This window comes from Centruroides sculpturatus, unplaced genomic scaffold (genome assembly GCF_000671375.1).
Source record: "Centruroides sculpturatus isolate CEXI.00-Female unplaced genomic scaffold, Cexi_2.0 scaffold508, whole genome shotgun sequence".
In the NCBI taxonomy this organism is placed as follows: Eukaryota; Metazoa; Arthropoda; class Arachnida; order Scorpiones; family Buthidae; genus Centruroides; species Centruroides sculpturatus.
In genome coordinates this window covers 58,576-86,067 of record NW_019384691.1, presented here as the reverse complement: position 1 = coordinate 86,067, position 27,492 = coordinate 58,576, and the positions used below count along the sequence as shown (strand labels likewise).

Sequence of the window (27,492 nt, the reverse complement as noted above, 5' to 3'; positions counted from 1 at the left end):
AGGCACACGTTCATAACATCACGTGACTCAGTGAACATCGCGCATTGACTCACGGGAAATAAGTTGAAAAAAATGGCGGAAGCAAAATAAATCATAATTTTAACCCCAAACACAAAACAATGAAGACGTTTAAGCCGATCGTGTACTCACCAAGCTACACGTAGCAAACGCCATTATCGACGGTCCAGAACTGCCAGATGGCGGCGCTCACCCGTTACCCGTACACGTTTTGGGCTAAATACGTGCGCCTCAACCTCTCTATTATTAAGATTAAATGCCACATTACCACATCTATTTGTATATTTTGATGCTTAGATCATTTAGCTTCGCCACTCTATGATTATAAAAATTTGTTTGTAAACTGCGCTACTTTTAACTTAAAACTTTTTAAACTTTTATGGAATATTTAAACGTATGAAATACACAAATGCAAATGTACCAAATCTATATTTAAATAAGACAAAAAATATTTTATATAAATCATTTATTGTAATAAAAATCATCATAAGATCTCTATAAAAATGTACAAATAATATAATTATGTATACATATATATTTTATAATAAAACAATCTTTTTTTTTCCCTAACCACGAATCTTCTACATGATTTATATTCGTAATTCACTCCTTTTTAATCAATAAAGCACATAAAAACTTTATATACTTTATTTACTTTATAAAAAACACATTCTAATATTTTAGTGCACCAAGCAATCTTTAATAACATTTTCAACATTTAATATCAGATCTATATTTCATTAATAACAATACATAAAAAATACTTTTCATAAAATCTTGTTGGTTTCTGGATAAAATAAACAGTTTCTATTTTCATTTTTCTTTTGCTGAGATTCAAATACATGATTTTTTTTTCCATAAATGCATCTTTGATATTTTTACTCAATCATTCGTGCTATAAATCTATATAAAAACTAGTAAAAAATTTAAAATATTGTTCTATCTACACATTTAAACTATAATTACAGCATCTGAATAAATCTTTTTATGAGGTATTCATGAAAATAAAAAGTTATTTCAAAGTATAAAAATACAAAGTATGTTAAAAATTTAATTAGAATAACTTAATTAATTAAGTTTTATTTCCAAATATAAATGAAATTATTATTATTATTATTATTAAATAATGATAATAAAGTTAGTTTTGTATGGTGTTACTGGAATGCTTCGGCAACTCATTTAAATGCAAGTATGGTTTGACTGACAATGAGATAATGGATAATGTGATAACATGTATTTCCAATCTGATGATGGCAATGTAGTTAATTGCTAAATACATCATTTTAATATGTTAGAAATAAACATGACTAAAATTAATGATGAAATAATCATTCCAATTGATATGGATACAGATTTAGGTGAAGTGTTACAACCATTTTTACTGTTACATGTGCAATACTCTACAAATATATTATATGTACCAGTTCGCATAAGACAATAATTTTCGTCTCCCGTCCCTTCTCCGGGTGTTCCCAAAAAGGCACAAGATCTATAAAACCTCCAATGACCATTCACTGAAATTAAAGAAAACTTAATTAGGTACAGTTATCTAAAAGCTTATATTTCATTATAAACTATATAAAAGTATGGTAAAAACTTTCCTAATCAATTTAATACTGATAAAAATAATCTGAATGAAGAAATAAGCATTTATTTACATTTGAATATATTAGAATATTCAAAGGTTTGTATGTTAACATATTTTAAAGTTAGCACAAAAATGATTTTATCATACCATATTTCAGGAAGTCTGTATACCTTTATTGTAAACCTTTATATTTTGAGGGGAGCATCTCAAGCACATGACCTTGCTTGCGTGTGTGTGGATCCTTCACTTCAATGTTAGAGTTGAAATGGCATGCGCAAGTTCTTTTTTTTGTTGAGGAGAGGTTGGTCGTGAGTGTGTGGACACACTAATGTACTTACAAAAATGTTACAAAGGACTTGGAGATACATACACTTGTGTTCTGACTTGATGGAGCACATACGGGCCTCTTGGACAACTTATCCAGTGAGTTCGTTAAAAGGTTTACATTGGGTGTACAGAGTTCCTGAATGCACTATATGTATTGATTATATATACAGAATTTCTTACTATAGATCCATGAAAAAGAAAATAATTTTATGCAAGTGTAAGTACCAACAGGTAATATGTAGATATACACACTTAAGACAAAAAATGTCTTAAAAATAAGGAATACATGTTACATTAGTATATTTAATCTCGATATTTTATATAGTTATACTGAATAAATAGTAAATTTGTGATCAAGATTTCAGTTCTGTTTACTTATCAAATAAATTATTGATTTGAATATGGTTTACATGATTTTAATACATTGTTTACAAACTGAATTTCTATAGAAATGTCTGAATGTATCTTATAAAATTTATTCCAAGATCATAGTATAAAAGATTCTTACATATCTATGTTTATAACGAGAAAAGTTATATACAGTACAGTTGTCCCTTGATAATCCGACAGGTATGGGACCAAAGGTGTGTCAGATTACCAAAAGTGTCCGAATTACCAAAAATAATTACATATTTTGCATTGTTTTGCTAGCAGTAACTTACAATATTCTCTACTCCAACTGTTCGAACAGAACTGCTCACATAAAACACACGAAATGTGTGTCATCGTGTAAAAATTGGATGGGGAGATTCACATCGCGACATGCTTCTGTGCAAGCAGACACGTAACGGGGACGGGTACCATGACGGGAGGTGCGTCGGACTACTGAGCATGTCGNAAAAACGAAAATTTGATTCGTCGTTAAAATCGTAGATCAAATACGATCGTTGCCTGTAAAGTTGCTTTCGCGCAGATAAGCCAGCCGATGTCATTGGTTCACTTAACTAGTTGTGTTAAATCCCCATTACGGGGTGACGCGCCCGTTGTGTACTATATAATCGATTGATATTGCTATGGTAACGGTAAAAAAGTGTCAGTTACTATAGCAACTTCATTATCACGTGCTTAACCTCTCATTAATAATGTCGTGTAAAATGCATTACAATTTAAATTTGTTTCTAAGTTGTAGATGATCACATTTTCACTTATACAGTATTGTGTTAAAACTTCGGACGAGGGCAAACATTACAATGAAAGCTATTTTAAGTTTGATATTTTGGCCAACCATTTCGTTTAATCACAAAGTGTCCAGGAAGTGAAAATCGTGGGTGTGGGTTTTTTAGGGCCTAGATTGGTTCCTATTCCTATAAATTAATAATTTGTTCACTGGAAAAAAAAACAATTTCTAAAACTTTTTTATTAATAAAGAAACATTCTACAAATTTCATTTGTTGGGCTGCAATTTGAACAAATTTTAGATCTATAAATTCCCACTGTCATCCATCTGTCTGTCTTTCCTTGATATCAAGAATGGTGTTAGATATATGAAATTCAAGACCAGATATGGAAAGCTTAGGGGCAGGAAGCCCGATTAACTATATACGAACTTCTGATGCAAACCTGAAGTCTCGTTATTTCAATTAAAATATTTTCTCTAAAAGGAATTGGATAGATGACTGGCATGGCTCCATTGCTAATGGAAAGTATGATGTGCAGGGCAAGATACTACAGCAGTAATTTCAGGTGGAGAACGTATATTTTAAATCAAATAAATTAAAAATTGCAGCCAGCCATTATCATGATGTCACAATAAATAATTGCTTGTTTCTTTATTCCATTCTACATTTTATTCTATGCATTTAAAAGAATTATCAAGTTGGTTGTATTTATTTCATTTGTTCAAAAAATGAAAAGCTAAAGAGACCTTTTCTATTCCTGGGCCCCATATAAGTCCTCAAAGTTTTTGATGGCCTTTGAAATTATCTAATTTTGAAGTGTATAATTTATAGTAAGACTTTATTATCTTGATCCTTAAATAGAATTTAAGGAAATGAAATTAAGAAGGTGTAATATGAAGTTTAAATTAGCAATATTTGCCAAATATAATCAGTCACTTTTATAACCACTTAAAAGGGGTTTCTCGGATGAATAAACCAAAATGTTATGTTCTTTGAATCCAACGTTCACCAGAGTTCAAGAATTACTCAGATGATGATTTAATTCTGATATTTTACCTGATCTGAAATGCATTTAAATAAAATATCTGCGAATTAAATTGTCTGCTGAGTAATTCTTGAACTCGAATGAATGTTGCATTTGAATGACATAACATTTCGGTTTATTTGTCTGAAGAAACCCCCTTTAAGTGGTTATAAAAGTAAATTAAGAATATTAAAATAATTCTGTTAGATTAGAAGATTATGTGTGAAGTTAAGTAATATCTTTTGAGAATATAAAACCTTTCTAAATTAGAATATTAAACTCCAAATCGGACAAAAATATGAATTGCTGAAAATAAATTATATTTACAATATTCTGATCAAATGTTATAAGATTTGAGATAAAAATATTCAAAACTAATTATTAATATTGCAAAATAAATGCATTTTCACATTTATTTATATAATGTAAAACAAAAGAATATTAAAAATATATAAATCATATCAATATGATTATAGAATTATATGTTAAAAAATATGATGTAAGGCAGCAGTTTTCAAAGTTATTGATTTGTAGATCATAAAGCCAAGTCATAGATGAACTGCAGACTATCTATGCCCTGTCCACCACCCTGTAAATATCACTCTAGATAGATGATAGATTGTGTACCAAAATATTTTGTTTATCCAGTAACTTAACAGATATCAAGGAAGATTTAAACAGGTAGAACATCAGACCCGACAATAAGAATGTCGTCAATGTATCTGGAGTAAAGGTAGATATGATCCTCTGAGAGAGAGATATTTGAACAGTGGAGAATGTGGAATATGTCGATGACATTCTCATTGTTGGGTCTGGTATTCTGCATAACAGATATGTACCATGTGTGAAAATGTTTTTTCTCTGATTAAACAGCATAGCATTGCAGCTTGAAAAAGTGCCCAAGTCAATCTGTAGACCACCTGGTGCATGCCTTTTTTTTTCCCTTAACTTTTTCTTTCTGCCTGTGGACACTAAGAGATCTTTTTTAGCAAGCCCATTATGAGTTCAGTCAGGTCCACAATGGGGTGGGTGGGTGGTGAGAGACAGGATCTGACTAATCCAGATGGACCACTTCCCAAAAAGTTTTTCTGAATTTAATCCTGGCTCCTCCCAAGTGGTAGGCTGCCACCTAACTGCTTGGTCATCCAGAGGCATGTTAGCAAACCATCAGTGGTCCACAGACCATATTTTGAGAACTGCTGATCTAAGGAAAACTAAATTTTTCGAAAATAAAATTTAGTAGAATTACATTAGATGAAATTAAATATAATTTCCTGTAACGTAAGTCCACTCAATAGTTTTGGCAATTCGTACCTTTTTGCCTCATTTTTCGACACATTGTAGCTTTGAGTCCTGGCAAATGATCTAAAGTGGCAATATCACAGTCATTAATGGGAACAGAAGTATTGTCAAATGGATCTGCACAGCGTGGATCTGTATCTGAACGGCATACCCAACATTTAATGGCATTACCTGTAAAAAAAATAATTTAGATATAATTTTAAATCAATAAATTTAAAATTGTTTCATTACTTTTGTTTTTAACTTGTCATTTTATTTAATATTTAGATAATTTATATTTACCAAACAATTTCAAAAATAGCTAAATATTAATACTATAAAAATAACTGCATTATCAATTTTTAATAAATACTATACAGAAAAACTTTTAGTCAGTCTTCTTTTTAATGAGAGTACCTCTATAACAGATCAAATTGTTGTGCTAGAGCAGTATCATATCTAAAACATACAAAAGATAGCTTTTGAGAAAATGCAAATAGCTGGAGTGATTAACGTAAGTGACAGAATAAAATACTGAAAACACAATTCAGTGAATGATAGATGCTTGAGTTGAGGTGTTTATTGATTAATTATGCTAATTTATAATCAAATATGCAAAGAAGTTGTCTTGTCATTTTGAAAATATTTACTTAATTACCATTTGCATATCATTCAACTAGTTGCTTGGTAAGTTGTTTTATAGATTAATAAGCACTTTCAGTTTGCAGTTAGTTGATGATTTATTTCCGCTGACTTCCAAAGAATCTTATATCAACAATAAACGAAATGTATGATAGTGTTAAAATATATAACTATGTCACTGTTCTTAATACAAACAAAACAGTAAATAAATGCAAAAAGAAAGCATTATTAGCCTGTGAGCTAACTTTACTAGCAAATAGTAAATAATCTGTAAATATCAAATATATTTTTGTTGTGATGATATTTTTAGTGTTTTTGTTTTTGTAATGTAGGATGAATACTTTTTTAATTGGATGAGGAGGAATACTTTTTTAATTGGAAAAAATGAACTATTATATTTACTTATTTTTGTTATATTCTAAATCTCTAGCTACAAAATATGATTAAAAAAGAAGAAAACAAAACTTTAGGAATAATTTTATACTTAGGAAAATTTTTTTATAGTTCAAAATTAGTTTGAAAAAAAGCTTGTTAAATTTTGCAACAAAACCTTCATATTCATTATTCATGAGTTAAATATATGGAAATAAATAAGATTTTTATCTATAATCGGCACCATTGGAACTTCACTAACATTGTACACCCTATTACTTTAGCAGAAACTAAAGGAACCAATGATCAAAGTATAATTTTTTTTATGATATATTCTGTTCAAGTATTTCCTTAAGTACTTTTTATTTTACCAAGATATATTAAAAAATTGATCCTATTTTTTAAAAATTCCTCTGAGATGTTTCTTAGAAACCCTATAATGAGGAACTTTATAAAATACACATAAAATTCAGTTTATAAACAGTATAATTTTATCATGCTGTAACATGAAGCATCAATTATTATTTGCTGACTTTAATAAATGTATGTCAGCAAATAATCCCGTGTTAATGATACAATTCACACTTTTTAATTTCCTAATAAATGGTAAATGGGATGTTTGTGGCTGAATTTGTTAAGCCACAAGTTCTACGTCCATTAGTAAATATGAAATATTTTGAATAATTCTTTAAAGATGTCAATGGGCCACAAAAATTTTTTAGCAGGCTGCCAGTTGGGACAGCCTCGACCTAGATCATTGGACCTTTTGAGTGTTGTTCATATATAGTGTACAATCCTAGCAAAGTTCCAATGATGTCTGGCAGAGATGAAATCTTGTCAAAACAACTTTAAGAATAAAATTTTATTAAAACACTCTAAAAAAGTGACACTGTACTAAAACAAAAGTTATTGAGTTATAAGAACATCATTGAAATTATGTATACTTGATGTAGAGTATTCCATCAGCATTGTCTTTGAAGGATACTTAGAATTACATATCATGACTAACACAATTGAGGAAGTCCTCAGAAGTGGCCTACATGAACTACAGGACATTATTACAGAGCATAGAATGTGTTATGCAAGGCATATACTTCATCTGCTGGAGGAACGCTTACCAAAAGTAACCTTGCAAATTAAACACTTAGTAGCAAAAGATAGACCAAGAACAACTGAATGATCTACTTATAAAGATCTAAAGAAGATTAAGATTCCAATGATGCTAAAATCATTGCAGCTGACAGCATTCACTGGAGACGGTTGCCCAGTATGACACTCAGCACAGGAGGATCAAAGACTAAGATGTAGATGTCTGATTTATATTTTCATACAAATTTATAGTACAGATTCAGATAACACATACAATGAATATTAAATTCTGTTAACCCAAAATATAACTTTAAATACTGAAACCGTAATAATGTAAATATAAAATAGAGTTTAACTTTTTAATTTTGTGGAAATTGTGTCAAGATGCAATATTTTTCTAAAAAATGTATTATTTTCATTATTCCAAGATTTGTTGTCACTTTTTCCTAAATATCTTCATGGGATAACTTGAATGTTTACTTTTATTGCTATTTTTATTGTTTTCAAAATTTAACTGAAAAACCAAGGACAAAATTAACTCGAGACACCGAGTTTTGTTTTAGAAACTGTTCCTGAAAATCCAACAAAAATGATTAATTTTCATTAATAGAGTGATTGAATTTTAGAAAAATTAAATATTTTAATAGTAATCACATTTTATTATTTATATTTGAAATTTGTCCTGAATAAAATTAAAATTTTAATTAAATAGCAAGTCAATTTTACCAATATTTATTAATGTTAACATGAAATATAGGTGATCTGTCAAGGGGGTCCTCCTGGGAAGTGTTTTATGGAAAACTGGCCCCTATTTAGATGTTAAGGTGTCAGCCTACTACTCCAGATAATGGAAAAACCCCAAGAATTTTTTGGGAGGATCCATCTGGATATGTTGAGCCCCATCCCTCACCATCTGACTACCCCATGTCCCTATTCGTGGGCATAGAAAAAAGACTCTTTTATTGTCCACAGTGAGAAAAGAGTAAAAGCAGAAGTTAATAAGTTGAAGTTATTGTTTAAAGTATATACTTAAAAACTATAATTAAAATATTGTAATGTCATCCATCTAATTATTGATATAAAAATAACAAAAATTACAAGATATTGACAAGAGATTATTAATATAAACCTTTAAAATTTCATTAATTTTTTATCAATTCATTTAATACAAATTTTAAATAAAAATCAGTTAAAGAATTTCATAAACAAATACAAAATGTATTCATATACAAATACAAAATGTGTTCATATACAAATACAAAATGTGTTCATATACAAATACAAAATGTGTTCATATACAAATACAAAATGTGTTCATATACAAATAAATTATTCAGCACTTCCAATGATTTTCTACATAATTCTCCATTTATACAGGAAAACTGATGATCTAAAATATTTTTATGTACACATACATTAAATTATTCCAGATTTCTGAGTAAAAAACAGCTCATTTAGTTATACACAGACATATTTTACTACTCTTTACCTGCATTTTCAGGTAAATTACACATCAATCAATGCTTACACGTGTTCTTATTGTTGTATAATTATTTGTATATTACTTATCCAGTTATAAATCAGTCGTTAAATTTAAAAAAAAAAAGAATAAAAAAATTTAAATTTGAAATTCGCTTCTCCTCATTGATAAGGCGTTGGCTCGGGTAGGATAAAGCATTACTCACCTGTCTTACCGTTTAAACGTGAGAAATTAATGGAAAAAAATGACACAAAACGCTTACCATAATCGGGTATTGTTAATAAGAAGAAGAATAAAATAGAAACTGTAAGAATGATGGACGGATTCATGATTTTAAATACGAGTTTTACGAACAGGTAGCAGCCATTCACCTATGTTATGTTTGAGCATCGACACCGAACAATTTACCTGTCGACACGTGACCGAGCGTCGTCCAATGAAATTCAAATGCCGGAGGAATAAAGGAAAAATATATGTACATTTCACTATAACGCGTGTGTAACATACAATATAAGTTAAAGGCATGGTAAATTATTACAATAATTGCACATATATCAGCGGTTTACGTTATAATATGGGAAAGTATTACTTTCTCGTTACTTTCCCGAATGTTTTAACGTAACATTCCGGCTGTTGTAATATAATATTGTAATCGCGTCACATATGACCTTACGGGTTTTTGGCAGCGTGTGATGTTTTGACACGTCTGAACTCTAAAAAGTAAAAAACTGATACCCGGTATACCGGTGCCGTGACATTTGATGATAGGGAAGCCGTGTTTCTGTAAGAAGCCTACTTCCAGGGGCGATCAGTTAATTTTTTAAATGTATTTTTAATAGATTATTTATCTGACGTAATTAATAAATAGTTATTAATAAAGTTCAATATGTTATTTAGATTCAATAGATTCCCTATGCCCTCTAAATGCCGATTCTTGCTTTGATATAATATATAACATCTATTAATTTAAATATATCTATTAGCCGTAACTATCTCGTTATAGTTTTCAGTATTTATTTTATATTATTTACTAATGTTAAATTCTATTCCGCTTCGATTTCTAAATTGCTTCAAATACGAAAGAATGGACGATTTTTCGTGTCTTTTGCCAGCTAAATTGTCAAAGCCATTCTTATTCCTGCTAGGTGTGCGGTGCGTGCATGCACGCGGGCTGCCAAATTCCGAGGGTGCCCATACCGGTTAACTATATTCGTCAGGTCCCTAAAAACTGTAAAATCAACTCGGCCTTTTATCAGTAACATATCTTCACCCCACTTTATACAGACGATTTGCTTTTTAGTATGGAAATGCCATCAATCAAGTCTGGGTGCATATGGATAAGACTTCTCAACATACGTCTCATTCTACCCGTTGCTCTCTGCAATAGATGGCGCAAGACACCGGCATCCAGTCTATTCCATTTCACGATATACCAGTGAAGTCACCAGATTCAAGTCCTATGGATTTCTGCGGGTTTAGACTACTGAAAAGAGCAATTTCCTCTCATCATGTCACCATTCTTCGAAGCCTGTGGAAAGCCTGTCAGCAGGAATGGCAGAGGATTCCACTTCCTGTACTTCGTCATAGCCTCCTACAATAGAAGTTATGGTGCAGGGCTATTGCCAAGACACACAGTAATCACATTGAGGCTAACTGATGGTGGTCCCGTGAATTTTCATAAGATAGGCGCTAGTTCAAACTTGGACACATACGCGGATCGACCTTCTGTATATGTAGGATATTTGTGTGTGTTTATATGTTTTGGCGTGTATTTCGTTTAATATCTCAGGATGGGGTGAAGATTAAGAAACGAAATTTGGCATGATAATTTGTATATAAGGGACTTTGATGCTGTTAAATTTTGGAGGTTAAAGGTCGAGGGAGCAAGGAGTTAGAGGTAAATCATGTCATATCTCGAGAGGGTCGGACTTAATGAATTTACTCGTTATTAGCATCTACAATTTTTAAAAATAGAACTCCAATCTACCCTCAAATTAATCTTTTTTGCTATTTTATATTAATTAATAACATAAACAGTTTTTCATAACAAAATTTCCTAACAGATGGCGTCACAGACAATTTCATTTATTATGATTAATAATAGAATTCGCATAAGACCAACGGGTTGGCTACGTGAAGTTTTCTGAGTTTCATCCAAATAGGGACCAGTTTCCCATAGAAAATCTTCATGGGAGGCACTCCACCTTGGCAGATTGCCCATTTGTTCGCATTGCCTTATCTCATCAAGCAACCATCCAACTAATTATTGAGTTCTCGAAAAAGTATGGCCTTACTTCTCCTACCGCAAGTACTGAGCATGAAGGGCGTATCCAGGGGTTCTTATGATGTTGCAACAATCAATTTTGTTACTTTATAATAACACATATTGCATGAATTCGAAGGTAATTGACTGGCATTCTCCAAAAACGACAGAGGAAAGCATCAAGGCTGTATAGATTATACAGGCCATAATATTAGTTGTGTGATGTCACACGCTGGGGCCGCTTTAGTTTAACACGTACTCGATTTACGTTTTTTTCCCCCTCAGAGATATATCTCTTATAATAATTCAATAAATAATATTTTGCTGTAAATATTTATATCTGAAAGATTATGCATAAGTCTAATGCAAATTGCAACAGCAAATTCTTGTGACCATTTAAGACCCTCTTTTTCTTCTCTTTTGAGTAAATCAGTTGATCTTTCTTCTGGATTGTGTTTTGTTGGAAGCATAATGGATAAGTAAGATGGTCTATTTGGTAATTAAGTACAGTCGACCCATCATAACACTGTTGATTATTCCGTTTTATATGAATTCCATGTTATACGAGTCACTTAGATTTTACAAATACGTGAGCCGTTCACAGCCCGGCACACGTATTTGTAAAATCTAAGTGACTCGTACTACATGGAATTTATATAAAACGGAATTATCAACAGTGTTATAGGGGGGTCGACTGTATTTCTACTATGTCATTCATTTCTGTTTCTAAACAAGAAAGGGTCATGGGTCACTAAATATTAATGATGTTTGATACAAATTATGAACGATATGATAAATAATTTGTTTTCATTATTCAAGAGTTAACTGTAGCGATTAAACTGTAATTTGAAAAAATAAACTGTAGACCTATAAATTCCCACTGTCAAAAATTTATCCGGGAAATGTGTTAGATAGACGACCGGCACAACACCTGTATACAAGGAAAAGTATGATGTACAGGGGCAAGGCACTACAGTAATAATTTGAGTATTAGAGCAAACATTTTAAATACTGTAATGTTTATTTTCTCAGCAGTTATATATAACAGAGGAAATGTATGGCGATCGGTCAAAAAAAAAAAAAATAACAATCTCACCTCCAATATTTATACATTTTTGGATTTAGGACACCTTAAAACGTCGAAAAAATTCGGAATATTTTCTGTTAGTGTTAGTGTGTGTGTAAGTGTGGGGCACGACTTTGTTCACCTTGTTTGAAGTTTAATAACTTCTGTGCTTTTTATCGAAAATTTTTGATATTTTGCAGGGAGGTTTTGTATTAGGGGGTTGATGCTGTTTAATTTTCTTGTTTAAAGGTGAACGGGTTGGGGAAATAAACGGAGATATCGTGTGTCGTATCTCGAATAGAGTCGGAATGAATTACGATTTTCCTCCTTATTATTAGCATTTACAAATTTTTCTTATTAAAAACACACCACCAGCCTCAAAATTAAGCTTTTGGCCATTTTATAATAATTAATTAATAATATTAAAAGTTTTAAATAATAAAATATCGTAAGATGTCGCGATACACGCAGTTTTAAATGTTGTCTGGAAAGTTAAGCAACTCGTTTCTGGATTTTTTTAAACGTAAGGAGAAAGGACTCCTCGATTCTGATTCTCCATCCACTGTTTTCAGAAAATCATTTCCTATTTATCAATGAAAACAATAAACTATTCCCTATTTATAAAAGCAAATTGAATTCTATCAGGTCACTGTCACATTTTATTTTTTAAAAGACTTAAATTGGTATTCTCTCTGTTCTAGGATACTGANTGCCAAAAAGAAAACGCTCTCGGTTAATTAATAGTGTTTTTAGTGATGACGAAGAAAACATTGTTTAATTTATATTAATATGTATCACTTAAAAAAATTTTAATGAAGATACTTATCTTAATTATGAAAATATACTAGCAATGTTTTTAATTTTTGGAACCTAACCCTCCTTTTCGTATTAGTTCTTTGTTTCGTATAACACGGATTCGCATAACACGGTAATTTTTTGGAACGTAACTATCGTGTTATACGGGGGTTACCTGTATATAGATATAGATATAGATATATACATGAAAAAAATCCCAGAAAGAATAAATTTTTAGCTTTAAATATACAGTATATAGAAGTTGTCATTGTTCAAAAAATGTTAAATACAGTATTAGTTTAAGTTTAAAGAATCTAAATTGTCTCTGTATTGTATTTGCATTGTAATATGTATGCAGAAAATCAACTACTGTACATTTCTATATATACATATACAGTACACACATTTATGCATGATCATTTTTATCATTATTTTTTTCCTTTTTTCGTATTTGACTTAGGATGTTTATCTTGGAATATACTGCTGTATTTTTTTTATTTTAAGAATTTTTATAAACACGTATTATATATTATCATAAGGTCATCTTCTTTTATATAAATAAATGAAGATGTTTGTTTGTTTGTTCGCTATACACTCCTAGACCGTTTGATCAATTGCTACAAACGTAAATGAAATAAAAGTCGAGACTAATATAGAAATCTCGGGGCAGGAGGCCCCGATTAACTATAGAGGAACTTCCGATGCAAACCGAAAGTTACGTTACTTCAATTCAAAAATTTCCCCTAAAGAAGTTAGATAACCGGCACGATTCTATTGCTAACAGGAAAAGTATGATGTACAGGCGCAAGACACCGCTTAAAGAATTAAGAACATCGTGACGAAACAATTGCAGCCCGACAGTGTGACCATGTCACAATAAACAATCGATTGTTAGAGTTAGTGTGATTTATTTGGTTACGGCAACGTGACACGTGAGCAATCTGCAGAAAGGGATGAATCCCGGGAAGAATTTATGGTAAGCTGGACTCTATTTAGGTGTTACTAACGTGAAGAAAACCCGGAAACTCCACAATGTCGACCATGCCTGAACCCACGACGAACTAACGATGTTTGGTGGTTTTTAAAAAATGTATTGTCATTCTAATGCAATTAGGAATACCACCACAAAAGGTACCGGTACATAGTTAACACTGAATTATTTAAATAGCTTATATAATTACAGTAATTTTAAAATGAAAAAATAATATTCATATATCTCGAAAATTATCCCAACAATTGTTTCGACTCTTATTATTAAGGGACGTCATGCTCTAGTCCATCTGAAAACAATCAAGAATTGTCATTCGAAGCTAACGACCATAAATTCGGTTGTAGATGCAGAGAGAAGCGGCTGTCTATCCACATCATGATGTGAAGAAAACATGTCTTGCTGGATGGCATCGATATCTACATTGAATTTTACGGATGCATCTGTATTTCCATTTAATATTGTACAGGTTGAATAATTTTTATCGTCTTTAATTTAGAAATATCGAAATTACAGCGATTTCTCAATGTCTAATTATTTTCTCCCAACCTATACTTGGTATAAGCATGGAATTTCTGGACTCTGCTTTTATTGAAGCACTAGCTCCACTAGACTTGCAGCTTTAGCTGCGGCTATTCGAAGGATAAGGCATTGGCCATAACTGCCGTGCGAAAGAAGAAGAAAAACATGAGAATTTGCCAGTTTCCATTGTGACTTCTATCATTTGATTCGAACTGGATACTTTCATTTGGTTTCGGCCGATTTCTTTTTGTTGGATGCCTAGCATCTTATTGGACTTTGTATCCCAATGCATCATCTAGGAAGGAGCTATACTTTGAGTTAATTTCAATTGATCTTTCCCACTGTTACCAATCTTTTGCCGTGAAAACTCCCTAAACAAACCTGAAATGCAGATTTCACTTTTTCTTCCTAAATTTCCTTCCATTCTGCTGATTTTCCCCTAAATTTAGTGGGAAACCCCTAAGTTGGTATCACTGTTCTTCCATGAATTTTAGCGATCTCTTAAATAAATGATATCAACCATTACTGTATTTAACTATATTTATTTATTTACAGTCGTTAAAATATAAAACACTAAACATTGTTTAAACCTTAAAATAAAAAATAATAATAATAATAAATTTAAACAAAGATGGCATATTTTTATTTGCATGTCGTTTGGAGCGCTGGCGTCGCACTCGTAAACGAACAGATTTTTTTAAAAATAACACAATTTAAAAAATTTATTCGAAAAAATTCAAACAATTTAAATTTATTTATATTTTTATCCGCTTCGCTCGCGCGAATATTAATTAATACTAACGAATATTAGAAACGGTATACATAAAGTTACCGGATTTTCGATACTTTGTTGATGTTTGTCAGCGGTTACGAAGCAATTCGTTGATAGTTCATCCGCCCGATGTGCATTGAATTCGGTTGAAGATCGGGAGACATGAGGATGTTAATCACTTGGAATGGTTTATTATTAGTTTATAGTTTATATTTACATTTCTTGTCGGGTAAGATTTTTTATTATAAATCAAAAAAATTTTTATTCCATCGATTCTGTTGTTTGTAAAAGACGTCATGGCGCCGCTCAACGGGTAACTGGGTGGGTCGTCTGCCACCGATACTTTAAACAATGAAATATATAAAAATATCTTAAATTCTAATCAATGAATTAATATATTAATTAAATTAAATTCTGTCGCAGTTTGTCAATTAACGGGTGTGTTCGATGTCACGTGTTCAGTTTAATTGTTTTCTATTTGTCAGTTTAAAATTATGTTGTACACGTTTTTAATTCGTGAATATAATAACAGTATTTCGAGTTTGTAATGTGAAGGAAAATATGGTTAAATTTTAATAGGAAACTTTCTATTTTGATTCAGTTTATTTTTGGTAAATTCACTGACATAAGGTGGCTGGAGGGAACATGAGCATGAAAATAGGCCACCTCAATTTTAAACTTGCCCTCTGCTGAAATATATTTGATTACAAAGTAGTAGTTTCTTTGTTATTGAAAATATATATTATCTGTATTCCTATATTATTCAAAAATATTAATTTTTGTAAATAAATTTTGATAGAAGAAAATGGATGAATTACACAAAAATTTGCTAAATTTAATATGGAAAGCTTCAAATGAGAAATTGATATTAATGGAGAATGAGAGAATTTATTAAATAATGGTTATTGAATAATATAGGTGGTTTCCAATCTTTTTGGACCGATACAACTGCGCCTCTGAATGAGGCAGTTGGGACCTCATGCCCAAAGGAGTAAAAAGGTCGGAGGAGTTGATGGTTTATGTGTGATCATTTGTGAGGTATATTCCTCCGAAATACACCAATTTCAAATGTGCAATAGACTTTAATGGAGCATATGGCATAACTCCAATTATACTCTAGAAGTAGTTTGTACATTTCTCGTGTTTTATGATCTTTTAGTCTATGATCTTTTAGTCGGCTCTGGTAAAGTGGAAAACAGTTGGTTTTTAGCAATGTCTTGAGAAATAGTTCTGAATTTTTTTCACAAATTTAAAAGTGAAGGGCTTTAACTATCATGCAAAGATTGCTTGACCAGCCAACAGGTTGTTCAGAGCTCTTCAATACTTTTTCTATAATAGTTTACTGGTACAAACTTCAGAATGCAATAGAGTTGATACTAATACACAGAAGTATATTGTTTTTTTTTTTTAATTTGTCTCTTTAATTGTTTTTTTTTTTACTTGTGACATACCATCATGTTGTCACTCACCAGTTGGGAATCACTAATATAGACTTATGTTTTTGAAAATTAAATATAATTTCTCTATTAGTATATGTAAATTAAGAAATGAATTTATTAATAAAATTTTTTATTGGAAGCATAAATAATTAACACTTGTGTTTGGAAGATTATACCCATATTTGGAAGAATATCCAGAGAAATAAAATAGCATAAAAGTTAAAACTAGTTTGATAATGTCAGGTGCTAAAGTCTGATTGATCGGTACTGTAATTGTATCCATTAGGCTCAGGTTATTATTAGAACTAGATAAACAATGTAAATAAATTATATTTCAAGCTATAAAATTGTTGCAACAATTTGGAATCACTAATAAATAAACATTTAGAATATGAAATACTGCAAGTAAACATATAATTGAATTTTAAAAAATTTATAACAAAACTCTTGTAAACCTACAGAATAATAATGATACATGAGACCATATTTTAAAGGATGCAACCAGATATATGTATGAGAGTACAAAATATTCTGGACTTAATCATATTTATTCAACATAATTTAAGTAGAACAATTCTAGCTGACGTCAAGAGAATGTGTCAGCGAGAATTGATAAAAAAATGTTTCGTCAACATGACAAAAAAATATAATTGTTGACATTAACACAGAAAACAACTTGAAATAATAAATCAGTCTGTAATCAACTTGAGAATCTCAAAGAATTAATAATATATACAGTAGAGCCTCGAAAACTCGGCATTCGATAACCCGGCACTCCGGATAACTCGGCCACACCCTGGCAGGGCAAAAAAAAATCCTTAGTTAATTAATTTTCATTATAGACAGCTTTATGCCTCATAAACTATTTTTCTGAGGTCTGTCTTATCAGGTAAATTACTGTACACAGTGTATTCATTAATTTTCATTTTCATGTAGTAAAGGCTCTATGCCTTCATAAAGGATGTACTTTTCCTTTGTTTAAGGGTATTTGGGCAGTGTATTCCCTGTTGTATTCTCAAATAAACAATACATACAAGCACAGTACAGTATTTTCTGAGGAAACACTCATACTTATTTTTTTAACCCCATTCCCGATAACCCGGCATTTTCACAAACTCGCCCACCCTTCGGTCCACATTAGGCCATTTTCGAGGCTCTACTGTATTTACACATAAAAAAATATTTTAATTACAATTAAACATTATTATAATTTTCAAGGGTATTAAATAGTGAGCACCCTACAAAGGAGAACTGATCAACTGTGTGATCAGGGTCAGAGATAAAAACAACCACACCCAGGAATCCAAATTATTACTTTGTCTGCATTTGTTCAGTGGAAGAGAGAATGTCACAATAGCCAGATTTTTGCCATTTGATAGGAAGTTATCTCGTGTTCAGTATGATGATCTCAGATTTCTGCCAACAAAAGGTTGCACACCAACTGGTCAAAAGCCAGGGCTTTAGATACTCTCTTAGCCTCTTAATCTGATTTGGAGAGTATGGCAAGTGCTAGCCAGATAAAAAGTCATGCTGTTCTTATTACCTATATACTGGAATTTTGTAAAGCTCATTCCAATTGTTTGTTAGAAAAAAGGCTTTTTTTTTTTTTTTTCGTTTTTAATGAGGAACTAAATAGTGGATAATTGTTCCTTCTTTGAGTCTTTTGTCTTTGAAATGCTTAGAGAGGATTCTAGTAGCCTCTAGTTCCATAATGTTGATATTAAGGGAAGGCCTGTTTTTGTCATGTTCTTTGTATTTTGGAAAATTTGGCACTGATGTCATTGGACCAGTTGTGGATAAGTTGGAATGGAAAGGTAAAAGATTTATCTATATTGGTAATTGTCTTGATTTTGGTAGGCATGTCAGCAGTTGCCAATAAATATAGAAAAGCACGATGTATAAGAGAATAAATGGGTCAGAGTCTTGTTTTACTTAAAGTAGTCATGAGTTTGAAAATGGATTTAAGAGATTACAGCTGAAGAATTATTATTATTGGTTGTTTTGATTCAGTCTCCTTTGATTTCTGATGTCAATATATATTGAATAATACATTGAAGTTTTATGGACCTGGTCAATTTTCATGGAGAGAACTTATGTTTAAATTAACCTGTCAAACAAAACACATGTCTTCTGGTTGTTCCAAACTGCAAGGGGGAATTGATATACTAAAAAATTGCAGTGATGTATTTGCTTAAAGCTCTAACGATTGGAGTCTCAGTAAACAGAAGATTTTGGCAAACTGTCCAACAATGGAGGAGCTGAAACATTGATTGTGTGTAATACTTAATATCAAATTGAAAGTATGAAGAATAGACAATAGTGTGTACATACTATGAAATTATTTAACTCCAGTCCATCATATAGCTGGAATATGGCTGAAACCGCCATATTTCTTGTTAGCATATGTGTTCACTTTCGAATTGGACAAGCAAGCACGAATAACGTCACATCCGGTTATCAGAATTAGCACTGCTAACTCAGAAGTAAACGCACCCATAGAATAAGTGTAATAAGTGTGTATATGGCCTTAAGCTTCAAAGAAGGATATAGGCTTTTATAATCAAACACTGTAAAAAGATTACTCCTTGATGTATTGAGCTGCTGAACTTGCTTAACTACAGTATATGAATTGTTGATAACAAAAATTTCTGAGGTGAGATTAGAGGAAAGATTCCAATTTCTCTTCCATTCCTACAGTTGGTGAAAAATTATTCTCTAAAACTGACTTGACAAGCCTCCTAACCTTAGTTTCTTTGGAGAGCCAAACAAGTCATGGAGGAATTTGTTTTGTTGGTATTTGGAAAAAGAAGCAAAATGGAAGATCCTTAGAATTCTGAAAGCTTTAACTTTAATTGACAGTGTTAAGTAGTACTCTTGGCTTGAATATCTTTTAAAGTACTCTCAATGCTTGATGATAATCTTTGAATAATAGCTGGTATTTTTCCTTTGTTGGATAATATAATACTAATCAAGTCCTTTTCATCTCCCCATTTCCTGACTTTTTAACATACTGAATGAATTGCAGAAGCTGGACTTGCAGGGAAGCAGTCTTTTTCAGATGGCCTAACTTGAAAATGTGTATGGGTTTGGTTTGATAGGATACAGCAACACAAAACTTGGGTGCTCTGCTGATGATGCTGCTTCGTACAATGATGCTATGGGGAAACTGGCCCCTATTTGGGTGTTAGACATGACGAAAGACTAGAAAACATCATGTGGCCAGCTAATTGGTGAGGCACAAACCCACAACAAACTATCAGGGTTTTATGGTTTTATCCTCTCAGCCACTGGTGGATGCAAAATTGAAAGGGAAAAAGTGGCCATGGAACAAATTTAATGCTAAATTAGTATACATGGGAGAAGGTATTGAATTCATTCATTGGGTAAGGGATGGACAAAGTTTATTATGATGGTTAATACAAATATTAGATATTTATCATTTGATTTGTAGTTTGTAACAAATTAGTGTACATGGATGGTTTTTGAAGTTTAACTCCCTGTTTAAGAAAAATTAAAAAATCAAATGGAAAAAAAATAATACAAAAAANACACTAATGCAGGACCAGTACTACCATTTAGGCAAACTAGGAACCACCTAGGGAGCAAGCCATAAAGGGGCACAAAATTTCAAGCTATGCTTTATTCATACTTTACTAAAATATTAAATTAAATAGTGACATATGATTTAGGTATCAATTCTTTTTCCTTATACCTCATACATCACGCTATTTTACTATTGAACTCTTTGTTCTTTTTGTTCCTTACCTAAATAATTTGAACCAACCACTATTTAAAATTCAGTTAAGATAAATATTTTAAAACATTAACATTTTAAAATATTAAATTTCAGTATTTTATAACTTTTTGGTAAATGAATTATAACAAACGATTTTCAAATTAATTAAAAAAGGTTCTGTTTTTAGACGGATTACATATTGTATACTACTTTGTATATTATTAATAAAGCATGCCAAAATAATTTTTATTTTTTATATAAAAATTTTATTTTAAAAAATATCCAACTTGTAAAACAAGGGGCACACTTATAAACTTTGCCTGGGACACAAAATAACCTGGCACTAATACTTCACTAAAGTCTTGACCATCTTTTGGTATATCTGGGCATAGAAGGCATGCTACGAGCACATTGGCATGAACTTCTTTAAAGAAGAATGCTGTTCTTTAATTATAAAAATTTGGAAAAAGTGCTTGTAATATATTATGAAGCTAACTATGGGAAACAAAGAGAATAAAAAATATAAAGATAATTGTTTGTCTACTTTTGTGTTTGCATCATTCTGAATACATGCATTTTTGTTTGGAATACATTATGTTAAATAAAAAATTCACTGTCCTGATAAGTACGTTAATTGTTCATTGTGCAAATTTTGACCGCCTATTTTTTTTGTTTATAAAGCCTAAACGACGCAATTTAAGAGCTTATTTTAAGCGCCTAAAATGCCACTTTTAAGGGCCTATATGTCCGCTGTCTAGTAATAAGTCATATTAATATACAAAGTCCAATATAGGCAATGATATAATAAAGTAAGGACATAGAGGCAAAAGAATTAATATTTGTTTGATTTAGTCATCAATCCATTTATTGAGAAGAAGGAAATTATTTAATTAAATTCTAAAATCATCAAATGATGAATTATAATTTTGAAATTTTGTAATAAAAAGGCAATTATTTTCAAGAAACTTTTTAAAAATGAACAAGTTACCTAATAATGAATATATATATATTTTTAGATCGAATACATATTTTGTTTAATTAAACTTACAACTGTAGAATCAATACACAGGTGCTATATTTAAATACCTGCTATAATTACACTGAAATAATAACATTTCTATTTTTGGAACTATTTGAAAAATGTATGGCGAAAAATTCTAAATAAATGTGTTGCTAGGTAATGTTTCAGTTATTCTTTTATGTGTATGTATAATTGTATGTCCCTTTAAAAAAAAGAAAGAAAAATACAAAATGGCCAAACCTAGGAGATTGCCATCCTTTAACAGTCGGTGCATGACAATTTAATTCAGAAGCTGGATAATCTTCATCCTCTCCTGTTACTTGAACCACACTAAAATCAATTTTCTGTGGCATTATTAAACAATTCTTCGATAAACATTTCTAATGTAGAAAACGATGTTTACATCTTGCGAAACGACCACATGTTACAAATGTCGTCATAGTAACGCGCCTCGTTTTGATACGTCCAATTACAAGCGTTTCTGGTTACCACGTGACGAAAGAAATCCAATGGTAAAATGTTTGTTACTAAATCTAACGAAAAATCCCTATATTACAGGGGAAATTTATATATGTGTTATTTTAAAATTATAAATTTGAAAATTTTCTATAGGTAGAAGCATTAAATGCTATCAGTGTAGTTCGGATCAGGATAGAAATGGTGGTGACGATGTATGCGGTGCTTATTCTACTTTTGATCTTGAAAGAAATCAGCCAGTAGAATGTTTAGGTGAAGATGCTGTTACAACTGGTGTATTTTGCTTCAAAAGTATACAACAAAGTCCACGTGGTTTTATAAGTAAGTATTCAATAATAATATTTTTTAAGTCTACATACAGTAGAAACTCAACAATCTGAAACCTGATTATTCAAAATGGTTTCCAAAATAAAATCCCCAGAATGTGTAGCATTGTACAGTACATACTACCGAATATAATATACAGAGACAAACTGTCATGTAACTGGAAAATATTACTACATCTGTCAATGGTAGTGCAGAAAAACTAGGTTATATTCAAAAAATTATATTAGATTTTGAGCAAGTTAATTTATTTTCAAATGTAGTAATTACATTACAGTATTATTGTCATGAAACTTTAAATACACAGCATTTTATGTATCCAAAATGCAAATATAACCAAATTTCTGAATTATTCAAAAGTCTTTTTTTCCCTTCAAGTTCAGATAATTGAGTCTCTGCTGTAATTTGATATAAATAATTTAAATAAATTTTAAAAATAATGTTAGCTTTGTAACATATACAAAATATACTTTGTAAATAAGTAAAAATTTTTTTAATTACTAAAATATTTCATCTCTTGATATATATTTTTACTAATTTAAAGATATATTTTAATCAAATTATACAAATTTTATAACACAGGGTGGTTAGAATTTAACTGATTGTATTCAGACACACATGGAGCTGAACCAAATTTAATTTAATGAACAGCACCACATTTTCCTCTTGTAGTGAAAATTTCAACTAATTTTTTTCCTGTAAATTCCCTCCCATGATCTGCATTGCATGTATATCGAGTTTCATTCAATTTGGTCCAGTAGAGCTTGCTCCACGTATGTTTGAGTACCAGTTTAATTCTAACCATTCTATATAAGGAAATGCTATATTTACTTGAACATGATGAAGGTAGATAGATGGTTTTAGTCTTTCTGGAAATATGATGCATCTTAGATTTGATGTAATAACTAGCAATCTCTAGAGATCATTAATTCAATTGTGTTAGTTTATCTATATATATAAATGAGGATGTTTGTTTGTTTATATGTTTGCTATACACTCCTAGGTTATTTGACCACAGTTGCCACAAAACTTGACAGTTATGTTCACATACTTCTAAATTAGATAATGTAATACATTCCACCCCAAAATATCGATTCAATTTCTATAAATCAATTAATTTCTATCTACATTATATTTACTGGCTTTACACATAGTGCTATCTATTGGCAAAAAATTTAAGAAAATAATAAACTAAATATAATTCTTACAAAAAAGGAATATAATTTTAAAAAATATATATTATATTCACTTAATTATTGCAATAATGATATAGTGTGAAATAGATGTGCTGTACCATTACTGCAACAGGTATCATATAGCACTTGCCTCCTTGGAATTGTAAGTGTTATCCTGTGAAAAATCTGTGTTTAATTTTCCACATCTAATGACTTGGGTTTTTTCATTTCTGAATGTCACTTTCTTAATTCTAATAAGTGCCGTCTAGTAGCTGAGTGGATAAAATCACCGAACACTGGTAGTTACTGAGTTGTGGGTTCAAGCATTTTCAACGGGCTGACCATGTGGAGTTTTCTGGATCATCTTCACATCAGTAACACCTGAATGCACCTAAATGGGTCCAGCTTCTCATAAAAATCTTCCTGGGATGCAGGGGTGGATCTAGGTTTTTTGGGACCAATGGCTTATTGAAGTCCAATGGGGCCTCATTTTTTGTTAGATTAAGAATTATTACAATAAAACAGATAATACTACAAATTATCATTAGTATTATATTATTAATATTAACTATTTTTTACTATACAATAAGTGCTCATTCATAATGAAAAAGTATTAAAAATTTATGATGATAATTCAATTTTTGTGGGCCCTTGACACTTGGGGGGCCCAGAGCTTACGTCCTATTAGTCCCTATGTGTATCCGCCCCTGCTGGGATGCATCTCCCTCAGCAGATTGCTCACATGTTGCATTGCCATAACTAAATAAACCAAACTAGTTCTAATGAGTGATTATTTATTGTGACATCATCACAATGCCATGCTGCAATTTCTCATCAGAATGTTCTGAATTCTTTTAGTGGTGTTTTGTCCCTATACATTGTACTGTTCCTGTTAGGAATAGAGTTGTGCTGGGGCCATATTCTGGTCACTTGTCTCTCATCTCTTCTTTCACCGACGAATGACATCAAAGTGAGAGACTAAATTCGTCTTTCAGACACAGTGGCGATTCTGGTCGTTCGTAACAGTCTCGTCTTTGTCGATGATGTCACGATACTATTAGGTTGATTATACATGTTCGGGTTATCTGCGCATGCAACACGGTATAGAATTTTAACCAATGAAATTGTAAAATTTTCGAAAATGCAGAGTACATAATCTTAGATCATATGCAAGGAAAGCACGTGTTCAAATAAAGCATGTAATTTCGATGAAGTTATGTTTTTTGTTTTATAATGTTTTTACAGATTGTAATGTCAATTTGTCTCTTAACAAATAAAAATTTTAATACTCTAAGTTAGAAAAGCATGTGTACTTAGATATTTTTCAAAATATTACCATTTAATTTTTCCTTAACTCTCCTTAACTATCTAAATAAGATTGACATCATATTCGATAGTTCAGTAATAGATGTAGAATAATTAAAAAAGAAAAAAAAATGGAATTGGTGGCATTTCCGAGTAGGCACTGGAAAAAAATCAAAATATTTTCTCTCTCAAAATATTATTTCTCGAGATAGAGAACATTCTCTAATACGATTGTACAGTGCGAGTAGCATCCAGTCGTCCATATTGGATATAACAAAATCAAGGCGAAAGAAGATAGGCCGGTTGAAAGACAACTATCCGCTCGTCTCTGATAAATGAGAGAAGCGAAGAGAGAAAAAGTTGTTCAGAATTGCGTTTAGAGAGATGCAATGATCTCTCGATATGTAAACAAATGATTAGCCAATCAGCGATTGGCTTGTGAGAGACGAGACGATGACTAGAATATGGCCCCTGGTTATCTAACTAACTCTGTTTAGGGAAAAGTGTGAATTGAAGTAATGTGACTTCTGGTTTGTATCGGAAGTTCACATATAGTTAATCAGGCCTTCTACCCCTAAGCTTTCCATATTTGGTTTCAACTTTCATCAGTCTAACTTCTTTCTCAAGATTAAGGAAGGATAGAGACAGGCAGAGGACAGTTGGAATTTATAGGTCTACAATTTTTTCAAATTGCAGCCCAGTAATCTATATATATAATTGAGACGAGTTGATAATAATAATAAGCGCAGAGTTCAAACGGTTAGGAGTAGAAAGCTGAAATTTGGTACATAGTTAGGGTACATCACGAAAACACACACTAAGAAGGGATTTTTCGAAATTCCCCCCGAGGGGGAGAGGGACAGGATTAAGCTTAACACTTCCATCAACAATATAAGTGTTAAGTAACAATGGAAGTGTCAACAATGGATGTGTCAACAATGGAAGTTTTACGTAACAATGGAATTGTTAAGAGAAAGTGCAGTGTTTTTCATTTTTGCAGGAAATCGAAGATATTTTTAGACCCATCTAAAAATTCTCTAATTAGTGTGGAAACGGGGGACCCAATTCTTGCATTTTGTGAAAATGAATAAGGTTGACTATAACGTAATAATATTAATCATAGCTATCGTTACCTTTGCCCAAGCAATGCTGGGCCTACCTGCTAGTTTTTCTATAAATGCAATATTTACGAGAACATACTTCCCATGTAGTTTATACAATCTGTTGCAAAAATATAAACACTTTATCATCACATAAAAGGAATTATTCTTGCATTTTTACAAGTTTTTTTCTATTTAAATAAGTCTATGAAGTCTTTTGTACATTAAAGTTAGCAACTTTCATTACATGCGGGGTCATCACAGCCTATCCAACAATGATCACTTTTCAAATATTAATAGTAGACAGTATTAATTAGTAGTCCATTAATTGTCCTTTTTCTTAGGTGGAGATCAATGACTTTTAGTCAAATTACTTCAACCCCCTTCCACAATAGTCCCTTTTTTTCTAGTGGACCAGTGGTATGGTGACATTTGAATAAATCCTAGGTTACCGGCAAGCCCAAAATGTTTTAAGTGGTTTTTGAGGGTGACAAGTTTAAATATGTGGTCCATTTTTCACGAAATTTGATTCATTGGTAGACCACCATTTGATATTTAGCTGTGAATGGTACAGTTTCTTAGTTACCATTAGAGAACAATATGATATTGTAAAAAGTTTAAGATACCACATTTTCAACTGCTGTCTACTTGATCAATGAAATTGTCATTTCGTACCATCCAAGTATTGCAATAAACATGACAACAGTAGGCTGAAATAACCAAACTCTNACAGTTTCTTACAGTTACCATTAGAGAACAATATGATATTGTAAAAAGTTTAAGATACCATATTTTCAACTGCTGTCTACTTGATCAATGAAATTGTCATTTCGTACCATCCAAGTATTGCAATAAACATGACAACAGTAGGCTGAAATAACCAAACTCTTTATATGGTTTTTGTTTGAATGTTTATTATATTATAGTATTTGATTTATTTAACTACAAAGGTTATATTATGTAAGTGTTTATCACACCAAATGACCAATCTAACACGTAAAATTCTTTCTCTACTGCAGGAGTCACCAAGCTTTTTTCACAGCAGGCCAGATAACTGAGAGAATGACGAGCATGGACCGCATAACCATTTTGTTCAATACAGTATACAGAAAACAAAAAAATAAAGACAACCAACATATTTATTTACCAATACAGTTATACCTCGACTTACGTTGTTTCGAGTTACGTCGTTCCCGATTATACGTCGTTTGTCAAAAAAGTATACTGAGAAAATAAAAATCAAGTTTAAGTCATTTTATTCGACTTTACATCTATCCACCACAAATATTGAAGTAGTAATATCACTAGAAAAGTGTTTAAAGCACATAAAATCATATTAAAATATACACATTTACAAGTATGTACTGTATTTACAGTACAGTACATGCATTCGTAAATTTAGATTACTTTTTTCTGTACTCTATTAAAAACTAAAATTTATTTGTTTGTAAGCTTAAAATAGATTCTTATTAACCATATATTATTAAAAATGCATTAATAAATAAAATACAGAACTGGGAATAGTAATTTATGGTTTAGCCTAGTGACAAGTAGATTCGGAGACAAGTAA

The 27,492-nt window shown here is 31.3% G+C and overlaps 2 protein-coding genes across 3 annotated transcripts in view; one reads left to right on the top strand and one right to left on the bottom strand.

The window, feature by feature from the left end:
- Nucleotides 1–1,040: 1,040 nt before the first annotated feature.
- On the bottom strand, nucleotides 1,041–9,500 carry LOC111627327. The gene is made up of 3 exons (XM_023370879.1): nucleotides 9,202–9,500; nucleotides 5,390–5,548; nucleotides 1,041–1,532 (listed from the first exon to the last, which is right to left on the bottom strand). The coding sequence occupies exons 1-3, from the start codon at nucleotides 9,266–9,268 to the stop codon at nucleotides 1,297–1,299; spliced, it is 462 nt and encodes a 153-aa protein (XP_023226647.1). The 5' UTR covers nucleotides 9,269–9,500; the 3' UTR covers nucleotides 1,041–1,296.
- A 5,917-nt stretch (nucleotides 9,501–15,417) lies between these two features.
- Nucleotides 15,418–27,492, top strand: part of LOC111627324 — a 28,627-nt gene continuing 16,552 nt past the window's right edge. The window contains exons 1-2 of one of the 2 annotated variants that reach the window (XM_023370875.1): nucleotides 15,418–15,574; nucleotides 22,154–22,339. In XM_023370875.1, the coding sequence (XP_023226643.1) occupies nucleotides 15,508–15,574; nucleotides 22,154–22,339 (253 nt within the window). In that variant the 5' untranslated portion in view covers nucleotides 15,418–15,507. Of the gene's footprint in view, nucleotides 15,575–17,688; nucleotides 18,599–22,153; nucleotides 22,340–27,492 lie in introns of those variants that run through there. The other variant, XM_023370874.1, reaches the window with a different exon arrangement.